Genomic DNA, 21,994 nt, shown 5'->3' with positions numbered 1-21,994 from the left:
TTAATCTGAAGCTTAAGAATTAGCATCAGAACTGTTGCCAGAAAATTGAGATAATTTTGAATTTTAACTAATATTATTTTATTAAATTTTAACTTTAAAATAAATATAGGTAAGGTCAAAAATTATTATTAATTTTATACCATCACTTACTAAACTTCAAAGCCAGCAATATAGTTGGCCAACAATTACTTTAAAGATCTCCCAGCTATTATTTACCAATTTAACTTTCTTCGGATGCACAGAGAACGCAGTCTTGTCGCTCCTCAACGCAGGAGGCGGAGTGGTGCCGAGGATCCCAACAGCAGCTCCCAGCAATTCTCCAACGAAAGTCTCGTCCTGATCCTTCACGAAGAACTTCCTCCACTGATTATACGAGACCAGGATGGACTTGTGGGTGTCGGTGATGTGGCTGTCGTGTACACCTAGCATCATCGCCAGGACCTTATCCGCGATCAGCTGTCTTGATAAGTTTGTCGCCTGTTCTGGACGACTTTGTATTCGTTCCAGAAGTACTGGACACACGACGACGATCTGCAGACGAGCGGATCGAATCCTTTCTTCGATGGCTGGGGATTCCTCGACTGTGATGTGACGTACTCTGCAAGGAAGAATATTTTTTGTCAAATATGTTGTACTGTATTATGTATAATATTATAGATTATGAGTAGACTATATGTGGATTAACATATCTGCTAAAACATCTACTTAACATATCTGTTATGTTATATGAGCAATTATTTCTGAATTCACAAATTTCTTCTTTATAATTAAATAATTACTTGAAAGGCGGTCGGCCCTGCTGCCTGCTGATCTGCTCGAAACAAGCTGTGAGATAATTGACCCACAGACTCGAGATCTCGCTGTCTTTGCTGGACACGAAGAGCACGTCATCTTCGGGATGAGAGTCGATCTTGGACAACCCGGTCGCTGAACGGGACCCTGCAAGAATTAAAATCAATTTATGTAATCTGAAGGTGTAGTGAAATATTCAAATTTGTATGAGAAACATTCGAGAGTATTTAAGCACTCAAAGTAGCTTTCAGTGGAAGAACATTAATTACATTGTTGAAGTGACTGAGTCTGAGTGCAATGTTTTTTGCACAAGTTTTGCTATCAAGTCTTCTTATTTAAGTCTTCTTTAAGTGTTTTTATTTAAGTGTTCTTATTTAAGTCTTCTTATTTAAGTGTTTTTATTTAAGTGTTCTTATTTAAGTGTTTTTATTTAAGTGTTCTTATTTAAGTCTTCTTATTTAAGTGTTTTTATTTAAGTGTTTTTATTTAAGTCTTTTTATTTAAGTGTTTTTATTTAAGTGTTCTTATTTAAGTGTTCTTATTTAAGTGTTTTTATTTAAGTCTTCTTATTTAAGTCTTCTTATATAAGTCTTCTTAGTTAAATGTTCTTATTTAAGTCTTCTTATTTAAGTTGTCTTATTTAAATGTTCTTATTTAAGTCTTCTTCTCTAAGTCTTCTTATTTAAGTCTTCTTATTTAAGTCTTCTTATATAAGTCTTCTTAGTTAAATGTTCTTATTTAAGTCTTCTTATTTAAATGTTCTTATTTAAGTCTTCTTATATAAGTCTTCTTAGTTAAATGTTCTTATTTAAGTCTTCTTATTTAAGTTGTCTTATTTAAATGTTCTTATTTAAGTGTTCTTTAAGTCTTCTTATTTAAGTGTTCTTATTTAAGTCTTCTTACTTAAGTGTTCTAATTTAAGTCTTCTTATTCAAGTTGTCTTATTTAAATGTTCTTATTTAAGTCTTCTTTAAGTCTTCTTCTTTAAGTCTTCTTATTTAAGTCTTCTTCTTTAAGTCTTCTTCTTTAAGTCTTTTTCTTTAAGGCTGACTTTATTCTAACTTTTTATTAAAAGTTCACAACAAAAGGAACAAGACGACTTTGTGTCCGATGAAAGTATACAGGTGTACGGGTTTTAATTAACAGCAAGCTTAATTTCATGGAGCTATTAAAGTATTAACAGGAAGGCACACCTTGCTTTAGTTTTTTTCTTCCCCCATGGGTCAACCGCGTTCAATTTCGCTTAATGCGACACGAGACACGCGAGAATGCTCTTCCCCGACGGGGCTAATGAAATAATGCTCGTCTAATGCGTTTGTTCCTCGTTATTTGAGAAAACCGAGCCACCAAGTTGTCCGATTAATTCGGAGATACGTTGACACACGAAAATGTCGGCACGTAATTGATTAAGTTCCGAGACCGAAATGACAGAGAATGAGTACAAATAAATTGCAAGAAGATAGAGAGAATTGCAAAAAATATACACAGTAACAAACAGTAACTTTGAAACTTAGTTAAAAAGTTATCTGAATTTTCTTTGAGGTTATTATTTCTCTACTAATGATTTCCACTATTTTTTATTTCATTATATTTATACATCACAAGTGTCATATCATAGAATCAGTTAAAAATTCTTGTTCTTAATTATTATATTAAATAAAATGGATCGAGAGTCACCTCTCGAGCGCAAAGGGTTAAGTATAGCTTTCGTAACCTTGAAATCGCTCATAAAATGGCGGACGCCAATAAAATGGACGCTCACTTGATCACATATCGACTTTGTTTCACTATGTTTCTACATCACAAGTGTCATATCAAAGAATCAGTTAAAAATTCTTGTTCTTAATTATTATATTAAATAAAATGGACTGAGAGTCACCTATCGAGCGCAAAGGGTTAAGTATAGCTTTCGTAACCTTGAAATCGCTCATAAAATGGCGGACGCCAATAAAATGGACGCTCACTTGATCACATATCGAACTAGTTTGCAAGTTTATCGTACAATGGTATAATTAATGCAGTCATTTGTTTTCCATAACCAGCGTCTTTCTCGTACAACGAGGCTTTTGTGCCAACCGATATCGATATCTACCAGAAGCCGACTGGAAACGCAGGGGTTCACGATCCCTGCGGCCGAAAATAACCGGAAAGAGTTACATTTTTTTTGGCATAATAAACCACGCGTTATCGACTGTTCTATCGGAAAAAGAATTTTAAAATGTGGAACTTTCGACGAAATGTCTGTTATCGATTTAACTTGTCGATTTTTTAGTAACGTGGAGTATCTGTCGTTAAACTTTTCGTCGTTCACTTGTTATCATAAATATTGCTTTGATAGCTGTACGTCAAGTAATTCAATAATTAAATATTTAATTTATGTGTTTATGGTGGATTCATGAAAATAAAGATAAGTATAATGATAACTATAAAGATACTATAACACATAAATATAGGGTGTCTTGATAAAATGTATGTGTTTATTGCACATAAAATTGAATACATAAAATTAACAGACTTTAAGTTAATACTATGTTGGCTACTTTAAAATGACAGATGTTCAAAATGACCATCATTAGAATGAATTAATTTTTAATATTTTTGCTATCATTTTTATGTTTAATAATAATACCTTATTTTATCGAGACACCCAATATTATGCATAGAGAAACACAATACTACCAACCAGTCATAATGACTGTTTTCAGATTTTTCATTTTATATTACAAAATTTTATTGTCATGATTTTATAGAAATATCTGTCATATTTTGTTGAGGTAAAAACTAGTTCTACATGTTACTTGATGCTTTAGTATTTATTTCCCTTTTCATTCTTCTACAAACGAACATTTAACGTCGGTAGTTCTAGTGTTAATAATATAAAATATCATCACGAAATAAATATAATCAGTAACAAGGATTAGTAAAATTTCCCAAAATTTATTAACAATAATTTAAAAAAGCATAATATACCTAAATTAAAATTATGAGAAACACGGAAAAACGAGAAGGTTTACGTTGTCTTCAGGGCACGTACACAGAAGATCTGAAAATAATCAAGCACGGGGTAAACTTCCATTTTTCAACCCCATTGGTGCGTGCATGGTTTTCCATGGAAACCGCGGATAAATAAACGTGCCGTTAAGAATAGAAGAAGACTACAGGCGGTGCGAAGAAGGGTTCGTTTCCGGGTTCGTAACACGTGGTTTCCATCCGTAGAGCACAACGGAAACGTTAACCCGTCGTTCGGGGTGCGCATCGGTTGAAGGTTTTACGGTTTCCACATGGGCAGTGATAACGATTTAAGTCGGGGACAATTTGTACTTCTGTGCGAATCGATTCCTTCAAAGGCTGTTTTGTTGTTTTGACTTCTTTTTGGGATTTTTATTTGTTTTTGGGATTTTCACTTCTTTTGGGGGTTTTCACTTCTTTTCGGGGTTTTCACTTCTTCTTTATTTTGGGATTGGGGTGAATTTTTGGGGTCAGTCAGTGAATCGTTTTATGTGTTACTGAACTCATATTTTAAATAAGAAATTTTTAGTATAAATTTGTTGTAGTTATACTTCAAGTTATATTCATGTTTGTTTCAATATTCCTTTCATAGTAAATATACTATTTTAATATTTTACTATGAACCTGCTGAATTATTGTAAGCTTTCTTGTAAGTCAGTTTGAGTCCAATTTTCCTCTCCTTCACATAAAATTATCTTCTTAAATTTTTAACCACGTCCAACCATGTTTTTGGTGATCACAAAAAATGTCATAGAAATTGTAGAATTATTTAAAATTCTTATCACAAAAATATTTAAAATTATCATAGTGAAATTCTTACAACTCAGTCCATTATAAACAACAACAAATTCCATTTAATTTTATATGTTCTTAAATTAAATTGTAAGAGGAGTTTGAGAATTTTTGTATAAAAGAATCGAGGATCGAAAAAATCTTCCTTTCCCTACTTGGAGGCGATATATCGGCGTCGGTGTTTGTTGCGTTCGCTACGTGACGCACGTGGCTTCCGTTTTCGGCGTATCCGGTCTTCCACCGAATTAATAGTTGCGAACGATTAAAGTCGCTAGGCCGTTATGTGTTCGTAACACGATCTTGCTCCACAGGAAGCGCAATAACGAGAACGCTTTTGGAAAATCTAATGCGAAGAGCGTGTGTTTCAATCGTGTCACGAAACGGTGTACAGAAAAAGACTGGTATTGCAACACTATTTTTTTTTCATATCAGTTTTCGTTCTTTGAAATTCAGTAACTCTGTCGGAGACATAGTTAGTACTATTAATTATCAAGGTTGATGAAATACTTTACAGTAAACATCTTGAAAATGATATTGTATTAAATATTTTATAAATATTGTTTAATTATATATTTTTTTTTTAATATCAGTTTTCATTCTTTGAAATTCATTAACTCTGTCGGAGACATAGTTAGTACTATTAATTATCAAGGTTGATGAAATATTTTACAGTAAAAATCTTGAAAATGATATTGTATTAAATATTTTATAAATATTGTTTAATTATATATTTTTTTTTTCATTTCAGTCTTCGTTCTTTGAAATTCATTAACTCTGTCGGAGACATAGTTAGTACTATTAATTATCAAGGTTGATGAAATATTTTACAGTGAAAATCTTGCAAGTGATATTGTATTAAATATTTTATAAATATTGTTTAATTATATATTTTTTTTTCATATCGGTTTTCGTTCTTTGAAATTCAATAACTCTGTTGGAAACATAGTTAGGTACTATTAATTATCAAGGTTGATGAAATATTTTACAGTAAAAATCTTGCAAGTGATATTGTATTAAATATTTTATAAATATTGTTTAATTATATATTTTTTTTTTAATATCAGTTTTCATTCTTTGAAATTCAGTAACTCTGTCGGAGACATAGTTAGTACTATTAATTATCAAGGTTGATGAAATATTTTACAGTAAAAATCTTGCAAGTGATATTCTATTAAATATTTTATAAATATTGTTTAATTATATATTTTTATAATAATGAGTAACATTTATGAGTCAAATTTATTTAGTTATCAAGTGTATTTCAATAGAAAATATTTTTATAACAAATTGTTTTCAGATATTTATGTTGTCAAATGTTTATCAAAGTCAAATTCAGTGTTCATCAAAATTATAAAGTTTGTCAAATTCAATGAATGTGGATTCTAAACATTTATGAGTCAAATTTATTTACTCATCAAGTGTATTTCTATAGAAAATATTTTTATAATGACTCATTTTCAGATGTCTATGTTGTCAAATGTTTATCAAAGTCAAATTCAATGTTAATCAAAATTATAAAGTTTGTCAAATTCAATGAATGTGGATTCTGAAAATTTTGCAAAAATTAAATTGTTATTGATTAATTATTTTTTGCTCTTCATGAAGAGTTCAATTTATATTTTAATATGTTTATTGTCTGTTTACTAGATCCGAGTACTATATTTCGGTGAGTAAGGGGTAAGCTTCATAAGAGTTCTCGATGCACTTCTTAATATATCTTTGTATAAACAGACTTTCTATTCTCGGTCATTCGAGACTCAGAATTGCCTTTGCCTTATACTTCATTCTTACTTCACTATTTTACAAAACAACAGTGATTTTATCGATCGAGGAGCAATGTTCATTTATCGAACGTTCAGTTACGAAATTATCTCAAAATGAAATAATACAGTCTTCAACTACAAATCGAAATTTTTTCACAAAGTGTAAATAAAAATACACAACATGTAAGATCTGCAGAAATACACTAATTAAGAATAAAACAAAAAGAGATATTATAAATACAATTTAGCAACGAAATTAAAAAAATTACACAAACGAATGGAACGAATGGAAATGTAAAAAATTACGAACGAAATAAAAGAAGCTAACAGAAATAAAAGTGCATCTACCTTCCAACTATAAGTCCTAAAAAATGCCCCACAAATAACCAAATTTCCAAAATACAAAGAAAATAAAAAATCCAAAGAAATACATAAATTACAGGGAAAAACCCCCACCGATCAAAAGAGAGAAAAAATGGCACACACCCTTCGAGCATAAGATTCCAAGAAAAGTGTCTCACAAATAACCGTGTTTGTCCCACAGGTGTCAGATACTCCTTAAAGATGTCACAAATAATCACACGATGCCTCACAGAACGCAAACGAGAGGCAAAAAATATCGAAAGAAATACATAAATTAGGAAGAGAACGACACTCACTGGTGATGTTGGACAAATCCAAAAAGTTCGGCCTGTTTCGTCGTCGCGAACGCGGTGTTTCGCACGTGTTTGCCATATTTTTCTGCAGGACAAACTTTTCGGCCATTTCGCGCTCTAAAAAATCGCTCGTAAGTTAACACCCTCCGTTCACATTTTTGTTCATCGAAACGCGAGTGGGTCAAAACGGGAGGATTGAACGACACCTTTGATTTATCGTCGACGACTGAACGGTTCGATCGGATCCGAGGGTCGATTCGACACCGCTGGAATGACCATCGAATTCGAATCGCCCCACTCTCGATCACCCCTCGATTCGCGTCATTGTTTTCATGTACGGACTCAGAAATTAGACGATGACCATAATTAAGGGGGACGAGCTTTGAATTACTAACCGAGTACTCATTCTCTGTTTTCTTTTCATAGAGTTTATTTTTAAAATTTTGAATGTTTGTTAGAAGAACAGGGAAGACTTGGTGCAATGCGAAGATGAAGATAGAGCAATTAAATTTGATGTTAGATTGTTTGATGTGGGTTAGGAGGTTTAATGTTGACAACTTTATTGATCTGAATGTTCAAACTTTTAATTTTCTTATTTTTGATTTTTGTAAATTTTCAAACCTGCAGTTTGTAAACTTGATATATCTCCAAACTCGATATTTAACTTAAATGATTAAATTTAACGTTGACGATCTTCTTAATCTGAACACTCAAACTTTTAATTTTTTATTTTTGATTTTTGTAAATTTTCAAACCTGCAGTTTGTAAACTTGATATATCTCCAAACTCGATATTTAACTTAAATGATTAAATTTAACGTTGACGATCTTCTTAATCTGAACACTCAAACTTTTAATTTTTTATTTTTGATTTTTGTAAATTTTCAAACCTGCAGTTTGTAAACTTGATATATCTCCAAACTCGATATTTAACTTAAATGATTAAATTTAACGTTGACGATCTTCTTAATCTGAATGTTCAAAGTTTTAATTTTTTTATTTTTGATTTTTGTAAATTTTCAAACCTGCAGTTTGTAAACTTGATATTTAACTTAATCCTTTGTGTCAGTCAAAACTAACTATTCATAGTTATAATATTAAAACAAACAAAGAAAATGAAAATGTTATGAGTATTTTATATTCAGTGATCCTTGACTACACAAATTATAGTTGTACCTAAGAGTTGAAGAGTATTAAAAATTAAAGCAAGGTTTTATTACATTTGAGCTATGAGTGAGACTCGTCAAAGGCAAGGGGTTAAACTTAAATTTCTATCTCTAATTTCTAAAGAACGAAATATTAAATCCAAAAATGAAGAAACTTCTCTTAAAAAATAATAATTTTCCATAAATATATTATAAAAGAAATTCTCAAGCAGAAACTCGAGAGAGAAAACTGAAAGAATAAATGAAAGGCAGTTGGAAGCAAGCAATAGGCAAGCAAGAGTGTAAAAGGCTAGAATGGCGCGAAGATGATGGCACCCAGGCGCCATTTGTATTCGGCACGGAGCGCAGGCCCTCGCATACAATTAGCATACTGCATATCCTGCGCATCGGGTGCATCAGGACGACAATGTTCTTTTCGAAAATGTTTCTGTTGGAATTCTTCAAGGACGCTTTATAAATAATCGCCTCGAGATTCCTGGATTTCATCTCTCGTACATCTGAATCGTTTCTTGTTAAAATTCGTGCGGAAACGAACGGAAGGGTGTTCGTATTAGTGAGGAGCCTGAGGACGGTTCATGCATGCTGCATGTTTCTTGTATTTTATCTGAATAATTATTTTTTGTATTTTATTATATTAGTTAATATGATTTGAGTATTTTTATGTATATATTAGTGAAGAGTCTACTGAAGATACTTCATGCATGCTGCATGTTTCTTGTATTTTATCTGAATAATTATTATATGTATTTTATTATATTAGTTAATATATTATGGGTATTTTTATGTATGTATTTAGTGAAAAGCATACTGAAGATACTTCATGCATGCTGCATGTTTCTTGTATTTTATCTGAATAATTATTATTTGAATATTATTATATTAGTTAATATAATTTGAGTATTTTTATGTATGTATTTAGTGAAAAGCCTACTGAAGATATTTTATACATACAATATTAGTTTCTTGTATTTTATCTGAACAATTATCATTTGAATATTGTTATATAAACGTATACTATCGTTTAAATTTTATTTTACAAGTGAATATCATCATTTAAAAATTATTATATAAATAAAAATTTCCATTTCAATATTACTGTACGATTAAATATTACACATAATAAATTATGATAATGTTTTGTTCAAATTACTGTTTCTTAAATAAATTATCAATAAGCAAAAATCACAGGAAAAAGATTGAAACCGTGCAACTCTCCAAATCTTCCGTTTTACGCACGTCCCTTTTCAAATACGGTCCCAAGTCTATCTTTTTAATTAACAATGTTCAAATCATACATTTTTCATCGACTCGGAACAACGTCACGACTAATTAAAATTTTTAATCGAACCGGTCGTTGAATGCTGATTTCAGATATTTTTAAACGCACCCCTAAAACGTTATATGGAACACTGGAGCACATTTGTAAACAATAAGGCGTGCCTTAATGGGAATCACTGGAATTTCTCTTAATTGAAGACGACGGTGTTTCGAGAATCGTTTGAAATCAACAGCTTTAATTAATGGAATTGATGATTTTTTGGCACGTCAGATACTCTAGCGAGACGACACGCTATCTTTTTAATTATTCAGGAAATCATCGCTCTATTATTGCTTGCAAAAATTAATATTAAACTTCATCTTACTTTAGTAATATTTTTAGTAATATTCCTATTAGTATATAGAATTCGTGTCGAGGGACTCATGGCGTTTAATGACTTCCTCTGACGACCTTGCATAAGCAATGAAATATTAGTTAGTTCTTACAAATCAACTACAAAATAATCCAAAACTAACCACAATCACCTATACTCAATATTAATATTAGTTAACAATACCATCTATAATATAAAAATAAAAAAAAATATATTACCGAAGTACTCCATGCTTCTCTTCGCATAATGGTTCTCCTCCTTGATTTTCATTTTCCCAATTCTTACTTCACGCTAATGATCGAAATTCAAAATCGTCTTTCAATAACAACTAATCATCTTGTATCCCGTGAAAAAGTTCGTACTCCATATATGCACCAACTCTGTGTGCGAAGAGACACTCGATATCGAATACAGATGCTTTTTCCAAGCCGAGAGGAAAGTATAAATTTTAATGAGAAATCCGGAGGGATGCACGCGAAAACGAGAAAATAAAAAACATACAACACAACGTCTGGCTGGAGCGCGGCGCGCCTCGTCACTGAACATCTCACGAGGGTTGTTTCGGGAGATGCGTTCGGAGAACTCCGTGGATCGCGCGCATGCGCGCTGGCCTGCGCGCGCCACTGCGCAGACGCTGCATTCAAATATTTTGGGAATACACGTGGTCGCGAAACGTGTCGTGAAATTTTATTTGTACTTCATAGAAAAAATGGAGGGTTGTTGCTTGTTGTTGTACGAAACGAAAGGCAAATGTTTAACGAAACGTTCATTAATGTTCAATTGTTAATTTCATTTCATTGAAAGTAAAATAAATAAGGCGATACTTTAATAGATGTCTACTAGTGTGTCAATGAATAATGTCACACTTGTACATCTATTATATTTATTTTATTTATTATATCTATTACATCTATTATATTTATTATATCTATTGTATCTTTTATACCTATATTATATTTATTGGTTTCAGAAGGTCATTGATTTCAGACAGGTTTTAACAAAACAAAAAAAAAGCCTAAGAGTGATGTACGCTTCATATGGTTCTTCCGGTTGCCTCGTTATTTCATTGGAATAGGAAATGACTATTAAAACGAATACTAAGAAATTCTCGTTCGAGACCAATTATTTCCGACTTTGAATAATAATGAATTAAAAGACGATAAAACACGGCGTTAGGGAACGAGCTACGTTTCGAAAATGGAACTCGATAGCATCGCACTTTGTTGCGACTCGGTTTAATTAAACGTTAATCGAGTTAATTAAGGAAGAAACGCCCGGTGCGAGATGCGCTTCGTTTTACAAAGTCGTTCTCCGAGAAACGTCTGTATCATTTGAATGCAATTGCCGGACGCAGATGCGTTAAACTCTAGACGTCGCTATCGTCAGAGATAAGAAAAATCGTGGAAACTCGCGCATCCTAAATAAATAGCAATTTCTGCAGAACGTGTCGTGGAACAAACAGTCTTTCAAAGCTGTTTCTTCCAGTTTTTAAAAGACGAATAAAGCTATCAAGCTTCTTTAAATAGTTATTCGAAAGTCTGAGAAATTATGATTATAGACAAAGGCTAGGAGTCGTGTAAAGTCGTCAAGTAGCCCATAATTATTTCCGAAAGCGATGAAAACTAAACGGTGCTCAAGGCACTTGATACCGACTCGTGAGTCACAAAGGATCTTCACACGTAGAGTAGGCGCACTTTACGTGGAAGCACGATCGCGAAGGTTTCGTAGAGAGATTTTCTCAACGAAAAACCTTGAACAGGGAGCCCATTCACGGAGAAATCGAAATTCCAGCCAGTCGGTTTTAGGCGGCTGCCTTTTACGAGCTCCTATTTCCGCCGCCGTGCCGACTGCCGTTTACTAGACAGTTTCGAGACCGTTGATGCAGCATACATATAGTTCCTTCGCACGCAGATGCACGATTTCATTCGCTAATACGGATTTTCGTATGCAACAGCTGTCGGCGATTGACGCAATTCTGGCCCGTCGTTCGAGACTACCGTAATCGTTCTTGTAAAACTTTTCTTTTTATGAACGTTAATTGTGCGTTGCATTATCCATTGTTACTAATTAGTAAGTCATTATAATTATAACTACTGTTTTATAGCAATTGAAATATCTCTTATACTTTGAAAATTATTAACGTGTCTCGATAAACAAACTTAAAATTACAGGAAAGAATTGTAGATAAAAAGTGAAGTGCATTAAAAATAACGGTTGTCAATCAGACAAAAAGGGTGATATAAAAAGAGCGACAAAGGGTCCGCTAGAACCAAAGATTGTAGTTTCTAAAGGTCACCAATTACAGTATATTGCTTCCGTCCGAAGCGTTTCCTCCCATAAAAACTCAGTAGAGATAGCCCGAAGCGTGCAAAGAATGACAACGAACGTAAAAATGATTGCACATTACCAACCGAAAGATTAAAGCAAATTTAATAAAACTTGAGTTATACACGAAATCGAATCCCAGTAGGAATATAAAGTTCCAGAAGCTGCGTACAATCTAATCAAACTCGTAACGTATTTCCTACGAGAACAAATTGGTCCCGTGGAAGGGTTACGAGTTCACAGAGCCTATAACTCACTTTCCTCCCTTATAACGAGAAAAACATTCGAGACAAGCGTTCCGTTATTACCTTGAACTTAGATAAGCGACCTCCCCGGTCTAAAGAATGTTCAACGTCCAACCGGACGAATATTTTATTTGACAGCCAAAATGTGACAGTAATTCGTTTATGGCCGACCCTCGCATACCATTCTAATACAGAAATTGGGTCTGTCCAATTAGAATCCATACGGAGGAGTGACGAGAATAATCGTCGGGGAACAGAATAATCGTCTTAAGTTCTAGAATGGATCTCAACGTCTTTGTGCGGACTCCGTGCAATCGCGAATACCATTTCGCGTTTGTCGCACTTTCGCAGAGGTGAAGTAATCGCTTTAAGATAATTTTGAATATTTGTTGGCGAAATGGGGTTTCCGGTAGAGATTATAGACTCAGAATGAATGAATGTGCATAATAAGAACTGCTTTAAAATGATGCGATATAACGGGGTGATACGGTGATTAAACTCCTGGTGACATAACACTTGATAATATAACGCGATATCATAATATATGGCCATATAACGCGTGGCGATGTAACTCATAGCGATTTAACGCGTGGTAAAGTAATGCGTGGCAATGGAACTCATAGTGATATAGCATGTCGTAATATAACGCATGGTGATTTAGCTCACAGTGATATAACGCGTGGCAATGTAACTCTTAGTGATATAGCATGTGGTAATATAACGCGTGGCGATTTAACTCACAGTGATATAACGCCTGGTAATATAACGCGTGGCGATGTAATGCGTGGTAATATAACGAGTGGCGATGTAATGCGTGGTAATATAACGCGTGGTAATATAACGCGTGGTGATGTAACGCGTGGTAATATAACCGCGTGGTGATATCACGCGTGGCAATCTAACGCGTGGTAATATAGCGCGTGGTGATATAATGCGCGGTGATATAACGCGTGGCGATGTAACGCTTGGTAATATAACCGCGTGGTGATATCACGCGTGGTGATGTAACGCGTGGTAATATAACCGCGTGGTGATGTAACGCGTGGTGATCTAACGCGTGGTAATATAACGCGTGGCAATATAACACGTGGCAATATAACGCTTGGTAATATAACCGCGTGGTGATATCACGCGTTGCAATCTAACGCGTGGTAATATAGCGCGTGGTGATATAATGCGCGGTGATATAACGCGTGGCGATGTAACGCTTGGTAATATAACCGCGTGGTGATATCATGCGTGGTGATGTAAAGCGTGGTAATATAACCGCGTGGTGATGTAACGCGTGGTGATCTAACGCGTGGTAATATAACGCGTGGCAATATAACACGTGGCAATATAACGCTTGGTAATATAACCGCGTGGTGATATCACGCGTGGCAATCTAACGCGTGGTAATATAGCGCGTGGTGATATAATGCGCGGTGATATAACGCGTGGCGATGTAACGCTTGGTAATATAACCGCGTGGTGATATCATGCGTGGTGATGTAAAGCGTGGTAATATAACCGCGTGGTGATGTAATGCGTGGCGATCTGACGCGTGGTAATATAACGCGTGGCAATATAACGCGTGGTAATATAACACGTGGCAATATAACGCGTGGAAATAAAACGCGTGGCGATGTAATGTATGGCGATGTAACGCGTGGTAATATAACGCGTGGCAATATAACGCATGACGGTGTAACTCACAGCGATATAACACATGATAATACAACATATGGTAATATAAAGCAAGGTTATCGCAACGCGAAGTTGTTAAAACGCACGGCAATATAATACGTGAAAATATAACGAGTAGTCATTTGTTGCAATACGATAGCGAACTATCAAACGAACCAATCTCAAGGGATACAAAATCATAGCATAACATATCCATAAATCTGGTTGAAACGAATTGAACGACCCAATTAACAACACAGTAGCGAGTAATTAAACGAGGTTTCTCCACAAAAGGTTTAACAAGTTTCGCACGAAGCCGATGTTATTAACGGAAAGCGTATCAAAGCACAACGAGTTAATATCAATCGATTTACATACAAATCGTCGGAACGAAAAAATCTCGGAAGTTTTTGTAATTGCAGCTCGTTACCTGGTTACGATCAAACGAAAGTGTAGAATCAATTAAGGGTAAAAAGAAACAGCGGCGAACACGATGTCGGAAAGCTTGTAATCAGTCATATTTAGCAACGTGGAAAGATATAAATCGCGAGTTCGCGGTACGAATGTCTGGCGAGCATGTTTCTGATAACGCGCGTGCAATTGCAGCACGCAACAAACGACATGTTTTGCTCCGCTTTTCTACACGATCATTCACGAGCGTTGGGGTGGAAATTACATTTCCACGATACGAATCTGGAAACCGTTTTTCCTCATCAGCCGCAGTTTCCGAGTTATTCAATTAAAACGATGAGCGCTACCGAGCAATTAGACAAAAATTTTATCCGTGCAGAAAACAGTTTCGCAGACATCGCTGAACATAATGGAATTAATTTACATGATATGTTATTATTATACGCGTTTATACTGAAATATATTTTATGAGTTTTGCTGGGGGAACGATTTGAAGTCAGAGGAGAATGAGGGTTCGTTATGGGTAAACACATGGCGATATAACCTACAGTAACATAACGCGTGGCGATGTAACTCATAGTTATATAATGCGTGGTAATGTAACTCTTAGTGATATAATGCGTGGTAATGTACTGTGTGACAATGTAACTATTACTGATATAGAGCGTGGTAATATAATGCAAGGCGATGCAACTCACAGTAACATAACGCGTGGTGATATAACGCGTGGCGATGTAACTCATAGTGATATAATGCGTGGTACTGTACTGCGTGCCAACGTAATTCTTAGTGATATAGCGCGTGGTATTATAGTGCATGGCGATGCAACTCACAGTAACATAACGCGTGGCGATGTAACGTGTGGTAATATAACGCGTGGCAATGTAATGCGTGGTAATATAACGCGTGGCAATGTAATACGTGGTAATATATAACTCGTGGCGATGTAATGCGTGGTAATATAACGCGTAGTAATATAACGCGTGGCAATGTAACGCGTGGTAATATAACGCGTGGCGATGTAACGCGTGGTAATATAACGCGTGGTAATATATAACGCGTGGTGATGTAATGCGTGGTAATATAGCGCGTAGTAATATAACGCGTAGTAATATAACGCGTGGTAATATAACGCGTGGCGATGTAACGCGTGGTAATATATAACGCGTGGCGATGTAATGCGTGGTAATATAACGCGTGGCAATGTAACGCGTGGTAATATAACGCGTGGTAATATAACGCGTGGCGGTGTAACGCGCGGTAATATAACGCGTGGTAATGTATAACGCGTGGTAATATAGCGCGTGGTAATATAACGCGTGGTAATATAACGCGTGGTAATATAACGCGTGGTAATATATAACGCGTGGTGATGTACTGTGTGGTAATATAACGCGTAGTAACATAACGCGTGGCGATGAAACGCGTGGTATTATAACACGTGGCGATATAACGCGTGGTAATATAATGCGTGGTAATCTACTGCAATCCCAAATGTTAGCGATGCGCTAGTAATTACAAACTACAATATCTCAACTTCTCACCGATCTCACTCGAACTTTTCCGAACTCAGCACATCCCCATTTCATAAAAAGAACCTCGAAAATGCGACTAAACATCCGAAAGTTGTGACATCGTTGCCTCAATCGACGTAAACTCGATCCAATCTCCGCTTTCGTTCTCCGCCGAGCCATTTCCAGGCACGCGATGGTGATTTTCTCATGATCGCAGATTGCAGGAAAACGACAACCGGGATCGTTGTACGTTCACGCGATTACAACGATTGCGATGTCCGTCTGTTTAAACGAGGGTAGACGATGCTCTGTCTGTTTATGAAATCTCGTTCGAGGGAACAGAAAACGATAAAGTTTTCCCGATTTCTCGGAAGCCGCGAAGAAATAATGGCAGATAAATTTTCACGTTGCAACGTTGATACGCGGCTAAATTCGAGACGTCTTGGTTGAACGTTACGCGGAACCGACGATTAATGAAGCAGTTGCGTTTCGCGATTAATAACGAACAGCGGAGATACGCAGACGAGGAAGAGCTTCGCTAATTTTGTATCTGTCGCCTGTTTGATGCACGAGCTGCTTCTTCGTGTTCGCCTTTATACCACTTTTATAGTCTCGCCTAAGTAAAAATACGAGTTTTGAGAATCGGTGATGAAGATTTTATTTGAACTTTTTAAAATTTTCTTCAGGTGGTTGCACTTCTTATATTCTCAAACTCATACATTTTTTAAGTCATTTATTTATTAATGTATCTACGGTTGAAAGTCTGTAAGAGACTGTATATTGTAATCATTTTACGAATACTTCAAGTAAAATTTCTCGCCTAAGTAAAAATACGAGTTTTGAGAATCGGTGATGAAGATTTTATTTGAACTTTTTTAAATTTTCTTCAGGTGGTTGCACTTCTTATATTCTCACACTCATACATTTTTTAAGTCACTTATTTATTAATGTATCTACGATTGAAAGTCTGTAAGAGACTGTATATTGTAATCATTTTACGAATACTTCAAGTAAAATTTCTCGCCTAAGTAAAAATACGAGTTTTGAGAATCGGTGATGAAGATTTTATTTGAACTTTTTTAAATTTTCTTCAGGTGGTTGCACTTTTTATATTCTCACACTCATACATTTTTTAAGTCATTTATTTATTAATGTATCTACGATTGAAAGTCTGTAAGAGACACCTTATATATTGTAATCATTTTATAAATACTTCAAGTAAAATTTGAGTGAGATTCTCAAGAAAAAATTTGCAGAGAAAATTTGTAAGAGACACCTTGTATATTGTAATCATTTTACAAATACTTCAAGTAAAATTTGAGTGAGATTTTCAAGAAAAAATTTGCAGAGAAAATTTGTAAGAGACACCCTGTACATTGTAATCATTTTATAAATACTTCAAGTAAAATTTGAGTGAGATTCTCAAGAAAAAATTTGCAAAGAAAATTTGTAAGAGACACCCTGTATATTGTAATCATTTTACGAATACTTCAAGTAAAATTCGAGTGAGAGTCTCAAGAAAAAATTTGCAGAGAAAATCTGTAAGAGACACCCTGTATATTGTAATCATTTTATAAATACTTCAAGTAAAATTTGAGCGAGATTCTCAAGAAAAAATTTGCCTTAAAATATTACATGTAGAAGGTACTATTATAAATTGCAAATGTAAATTGTAACTATGGTTGTAAAAATAAAATTGTAGTAAATTTTCCACAATTTTTAAATATTCTTTTGTCCATTGCATTTGTTGCATAAAATTAACATATAATACATAATTAAGTATCGTATAAACATAGTCGAATATTCATGTCAAGACTGAGAGCATGTTCTAAAAATATTATGAGCGAAACTATCATAATATCATAATAATATCATAGAAAAAATACTGAAGAACTGTTTAAAATTTTCTTTTCGTCTCTCGAATCGAAGAAATTTAGAACGTCCCTTATTTGTTACAACTATCTCCGAATGTAGGGACGGTCAGATAATTTATCTATGGCGGCCATAAATTTCGACCGGAGATAATAAAGGGGCCAATCCATCACGAGGGCTTCCCTACGTGATATTTTGACCCTTGCACGCGGCTGCGACAAGTAAAGCAACTCATCTGTATCCATAGAAATTAAAACGATCGCGAGTGCCTCAATTCCCGCGATTTCATAAATTTTAAACGAGTACAAATGGTTTCGCTTGTATTCACCAACGGAGCTATAAATCTTAGTGAAACTGCAGTTGCACAGAATTTAAGGCGCATAAATTATTCGACAGATTTAATGGACCAACGTAATAACAAATATTCGAGTTTGTTTCGTTTGTAAATTGTAACTGTTGTTTTTGAGTTTGTAGTATATATCAATGTCGGGTAATATTTGTTGGTGTGATTAAGTTTTAGTAGATATGCAGAGTTGAGATATTTGAGTAGAGCAGGAATTTATGGTGGGAATAAATATTTAAGTAGAAAGTAATGATAAGTAGTATAAATTTTGATGGTTAGTTTTGGGGATGTTTTGTATGAAGTTAATAATAGAATTATTGTATGAAGTACAAGAACGTGTACTCGTTTTGAATATTAACAATGATTTTAATAATAGAATTATTGTGTGAAGTACAAGTTCTTTGCACTCGTTTTGAATATTAACAATGATCTTAATAATTGAATTATTGTATGAAGTGCAAGTTCTTTGCACTAGTTTTGAATATTAACAATGATTTTAATAATTGAATTATTGTATGAAGTACAAGTTCTTTGCACTAGTTTTGAATATTAACAATGATTTTAATAATAGAATTATTGTATGAAGTACAAGTTCTTTGCACTCGTTTTGAATATTAACAATGATCTTAATAATTGAATTATTGTATAAAGTGCAAATTCTTGTTTGCACTCATGAATATTAATACTTCAATGGCCGCCTATGTAGTCAAACTTCTTCAGGGGCTGACAATATTTTTGAAGAATTAATTTAAACAAACTTTATGTAAATTCACGAAATAATTCAATGAGTGTAAACGAACTCGTAAAACAAATTAAAACAACAACAATTACGACAAATTTAATATTTTCTTTTGTGTGATAATTATTGAGGCAAGTACCTATGTTTATCAATCGTCAAATACATGTTGTGTGAGCAGCCATTAAAGTATGCGGCCATTAACAATAAAAGTATTTCATAATTAATAAACGATAAAAATTTGAGTGTCAAGGAAGCAGACAGTTGTCGGACGAAATCTAGAAAATTAATAAAAAGAATAATAGGATCATAAAATTGTGGGAGGAACTGGGTTAATGGCCGCCTATGAAGTCAAACGTCGTCAGGGATCGACAATATTTTTGAAGAATTAATTTGAAAAAACTTGATGTAAATTCACGAAATAATTCAATGAGTGTAAACGAACTCATAAAACAAATTAAAACAACAACAATTACGACAAATTTAATATTTTGCTTTGTGTGATAGTTATTGAAGCAACCACCTATGTTCATCAATCGTCAAATGTTGTATGAGCGGCCATTAAAGTATGCGGCCATTAACAATAAAAGTACTTCATAATTAATAGACGATAAAAATTTGAGTGTCAAGGAAGTAGACAGTTGTCGGACGAAATCTAGAAAATTAATAAAAAGAATAATGGGATCATAAAATTGTGGGAGGAACTGGGTTAATGGAGGGTTCGACTTCAAGCGTATCGAGTTACCATAGAATTGCCCCTGAAAATAGGCAGCGGAGGGACACCGCTGTAAAAAAGTCTCCCTTCATATAGGATTTTATCTTCAATCACAATTATCCCTTTCTACATGGATTGTTTATTTATTTATTTATTTATTTAAGTATAAAATAAGGTTATTATTAATTTATGGGACAAATAGGGTTGCACTGAACTGTGCTACATTTTGTAATTTTTTATCTTGATTCATTATGGTTAGGTTAGATTAAATGTCTCTCTTCATATAGGATTTTATATGGAACCACAATTACCCCTTTCTACATGGATTGTTTATTTATTTATTTATTTAAGTATAAAATAAGGTTATTATTAATTTATGGGACAAATAGGGTTTCATTGAATTGTGCTACATTTTGTAATTTTTTATCTTGATTCATTATGGTTAGGTTAGGTTAAATGACGTGTAATAATAATTATAATTAGCTTATGGATAAATAGGATTTGATTACACTGTGCTACATTCTGCAATTTTTGTTCCTAGTGCATTATGGTTGTTGGTTAAAGTTCAACTTTCTATCGACCGACACAGGGACAGAAATAATTAAAACGCATCGCGTTGATCGACTTAATCGACAATAATCAATCGGTAATTATCTCGTCGACATCTGTTCCTGTTTCGATTATTTATGCCTGCATGCATTACTCTTCAGTCAAACTTCACAGTCAATTAACTGTAACAGCTTTATTAACAAATAAATTATAAAGCACAGAATTATTGAATTATTCTATTAATCATGAACTTTGTCAATTTTAAATTGTTAAATTTATCATGGCATTTTCTTAATATTATAAAATTGCTAAATTTAATATTCAATTCAGTGACTGTAGTAAATTAGCGAATTAATGCCTTTTCTACAATTTAACGTAAATTCGAGATCACATTTATTATGTATAAATCGTATTTAAATAACTGAATTATTAAATTTACTGATAACCAGAAATTAATATTCAGTATGAAGGGAATTTCGTTATTGAATAAAGGAGGCTATTGTTATTTAATATTGTTTTAAATTGTTGTTAAACAGCGATGGAAATTATCATTTAAGATTTATTAAGAATTATTATTAAATAGCAAAGGAAATAATTATTTAACATTATTATTAAACACGTATATATTATTAAATAAAGAAGGCAATTGCTATTTCATTTTTTTTTAAATTATTGCTAAATACCAAAGGAAATTGTCATTTAATATTTTAAAAAATTATTATTAAATAGCAAAGGAAATTGTCATTTAATATTTTAAAAAATTATTATTAAATAGCAAAGGAAATTGTTATTTAATATTTTAAAAAATTATTATTAAATAGCAAAGGAAATTGTCATTTAATATTTTTTAAAATTATTATTAAATAGCAAAGGAAATTGTCATTTAATATTTTTTAAAATTATTATTAAATAGCAAAGAAAATAATTATTTAATATTATTATTAAATATGTATGTATATTATTAAATAAAGAAGGCAATTGTTATTTCATGTTTTTTAAAAATTATTATTAAATAGCTAAGGAAATTGTCATTTAATACTTTTAAAAATTATTATTAAATAGCAAAGGAAATTGTCATTTAATATTTTTTAAAATTATTATTAAATAGCAAAGAAAATAATTATTTAATATTATTATTAAATATGTATGTATATTATTAAACAAAGAAGGCAATTGTTATTTCATGTTTTTTAAAAATTATTATTAAATAGCTAAGGAAATTATCATTTAATATTTTTAAAGTCATTATTAAATAGCAAAGGAAATAATCATTTAATATTATTATTAAATATGTACATATTATTAAACAAAGAATGCAATTGTTATTTAATATTATTTTAAATTGTCGCTAAACAGCAAAGGAAATTACTTAATATTTTTAAAAAATTCTGATTAAATAACGAATATTAAAAAACTACTTAATACTTGATCACAAAGTTACATTTATCAAGCTTAGAAGATCGATCTAGAACGGATAATCAAACATAGCTACAGCCACTGAAAATAAACTTTTTCTGAAAGGTTAGAAAATACGGATATAATTTACGAAGTTTACGGAACACCGGGGGTGTGTCTGGTTATATACCGTGGAAGTTTAAAGACCGAGTTTTAACGAGCTTAAAACTTTCCGAGTCATCGTCATCGTAGGCGGTCAACTCTTTAGGGAAACAAAGAGAATTTTCGATTAGCCGATCTACAATCAGTACTGATCTCGTTAAACATGCAAATTTTATTGGTTTAAGCTCCATTGTTATATTCGATGAAATTTTTAATGGAACCTCGTAACTTTT

General features: G+C 33.1%; 1 protein-coding gene across 1 annotated transcript in view; it reads right to left on the bottom strand.

The window, feature by feature from the left end:
- The window catches only part of stumps (DBB domain-containing protein stumps), a 62,369-nt gene that overhangs the window by 6,047 nt on the left and 34,328 nt on the right, over nucleotides 1-21,994 (bottom strand). The window contains exons 7-8 of the mRNA XM_076530280.1: nucleotides 780-939; nucleotides 217-598 (exon numbers count right to left, since the gene is read on the bottom strand). Of these exons, the coding sequence (XP_076386395.1) occupies nucleotides 217-598; nucleotides 780-939 (542 nt within the window). The remainder of the gene's footprint in view (nucleotides 1-216; nucleotides 599-779; nucleotides 940-21,994) is intronic.

Source organism: Megachile rotundata, chromosome 1 (genome assembly GCF_050947335.1).
Source record: "Megachile rotundata isolate GNS110a chromosome 1, iyMegRotu1, whole genome shotgun sequence".
In the NCBI taxonomy this organism is placed as follows: domain Eukaryota; kingdom Metazoa; phylum Arthropoda; class Insecta; order Hymenoptera; family Megachilidae; genus Megachile; species Megachile rotundata.
Note: the sequence above shows the minus strand (reverse complement) of the source record. Positions and strands in the feature narration are given on the sequence as shown.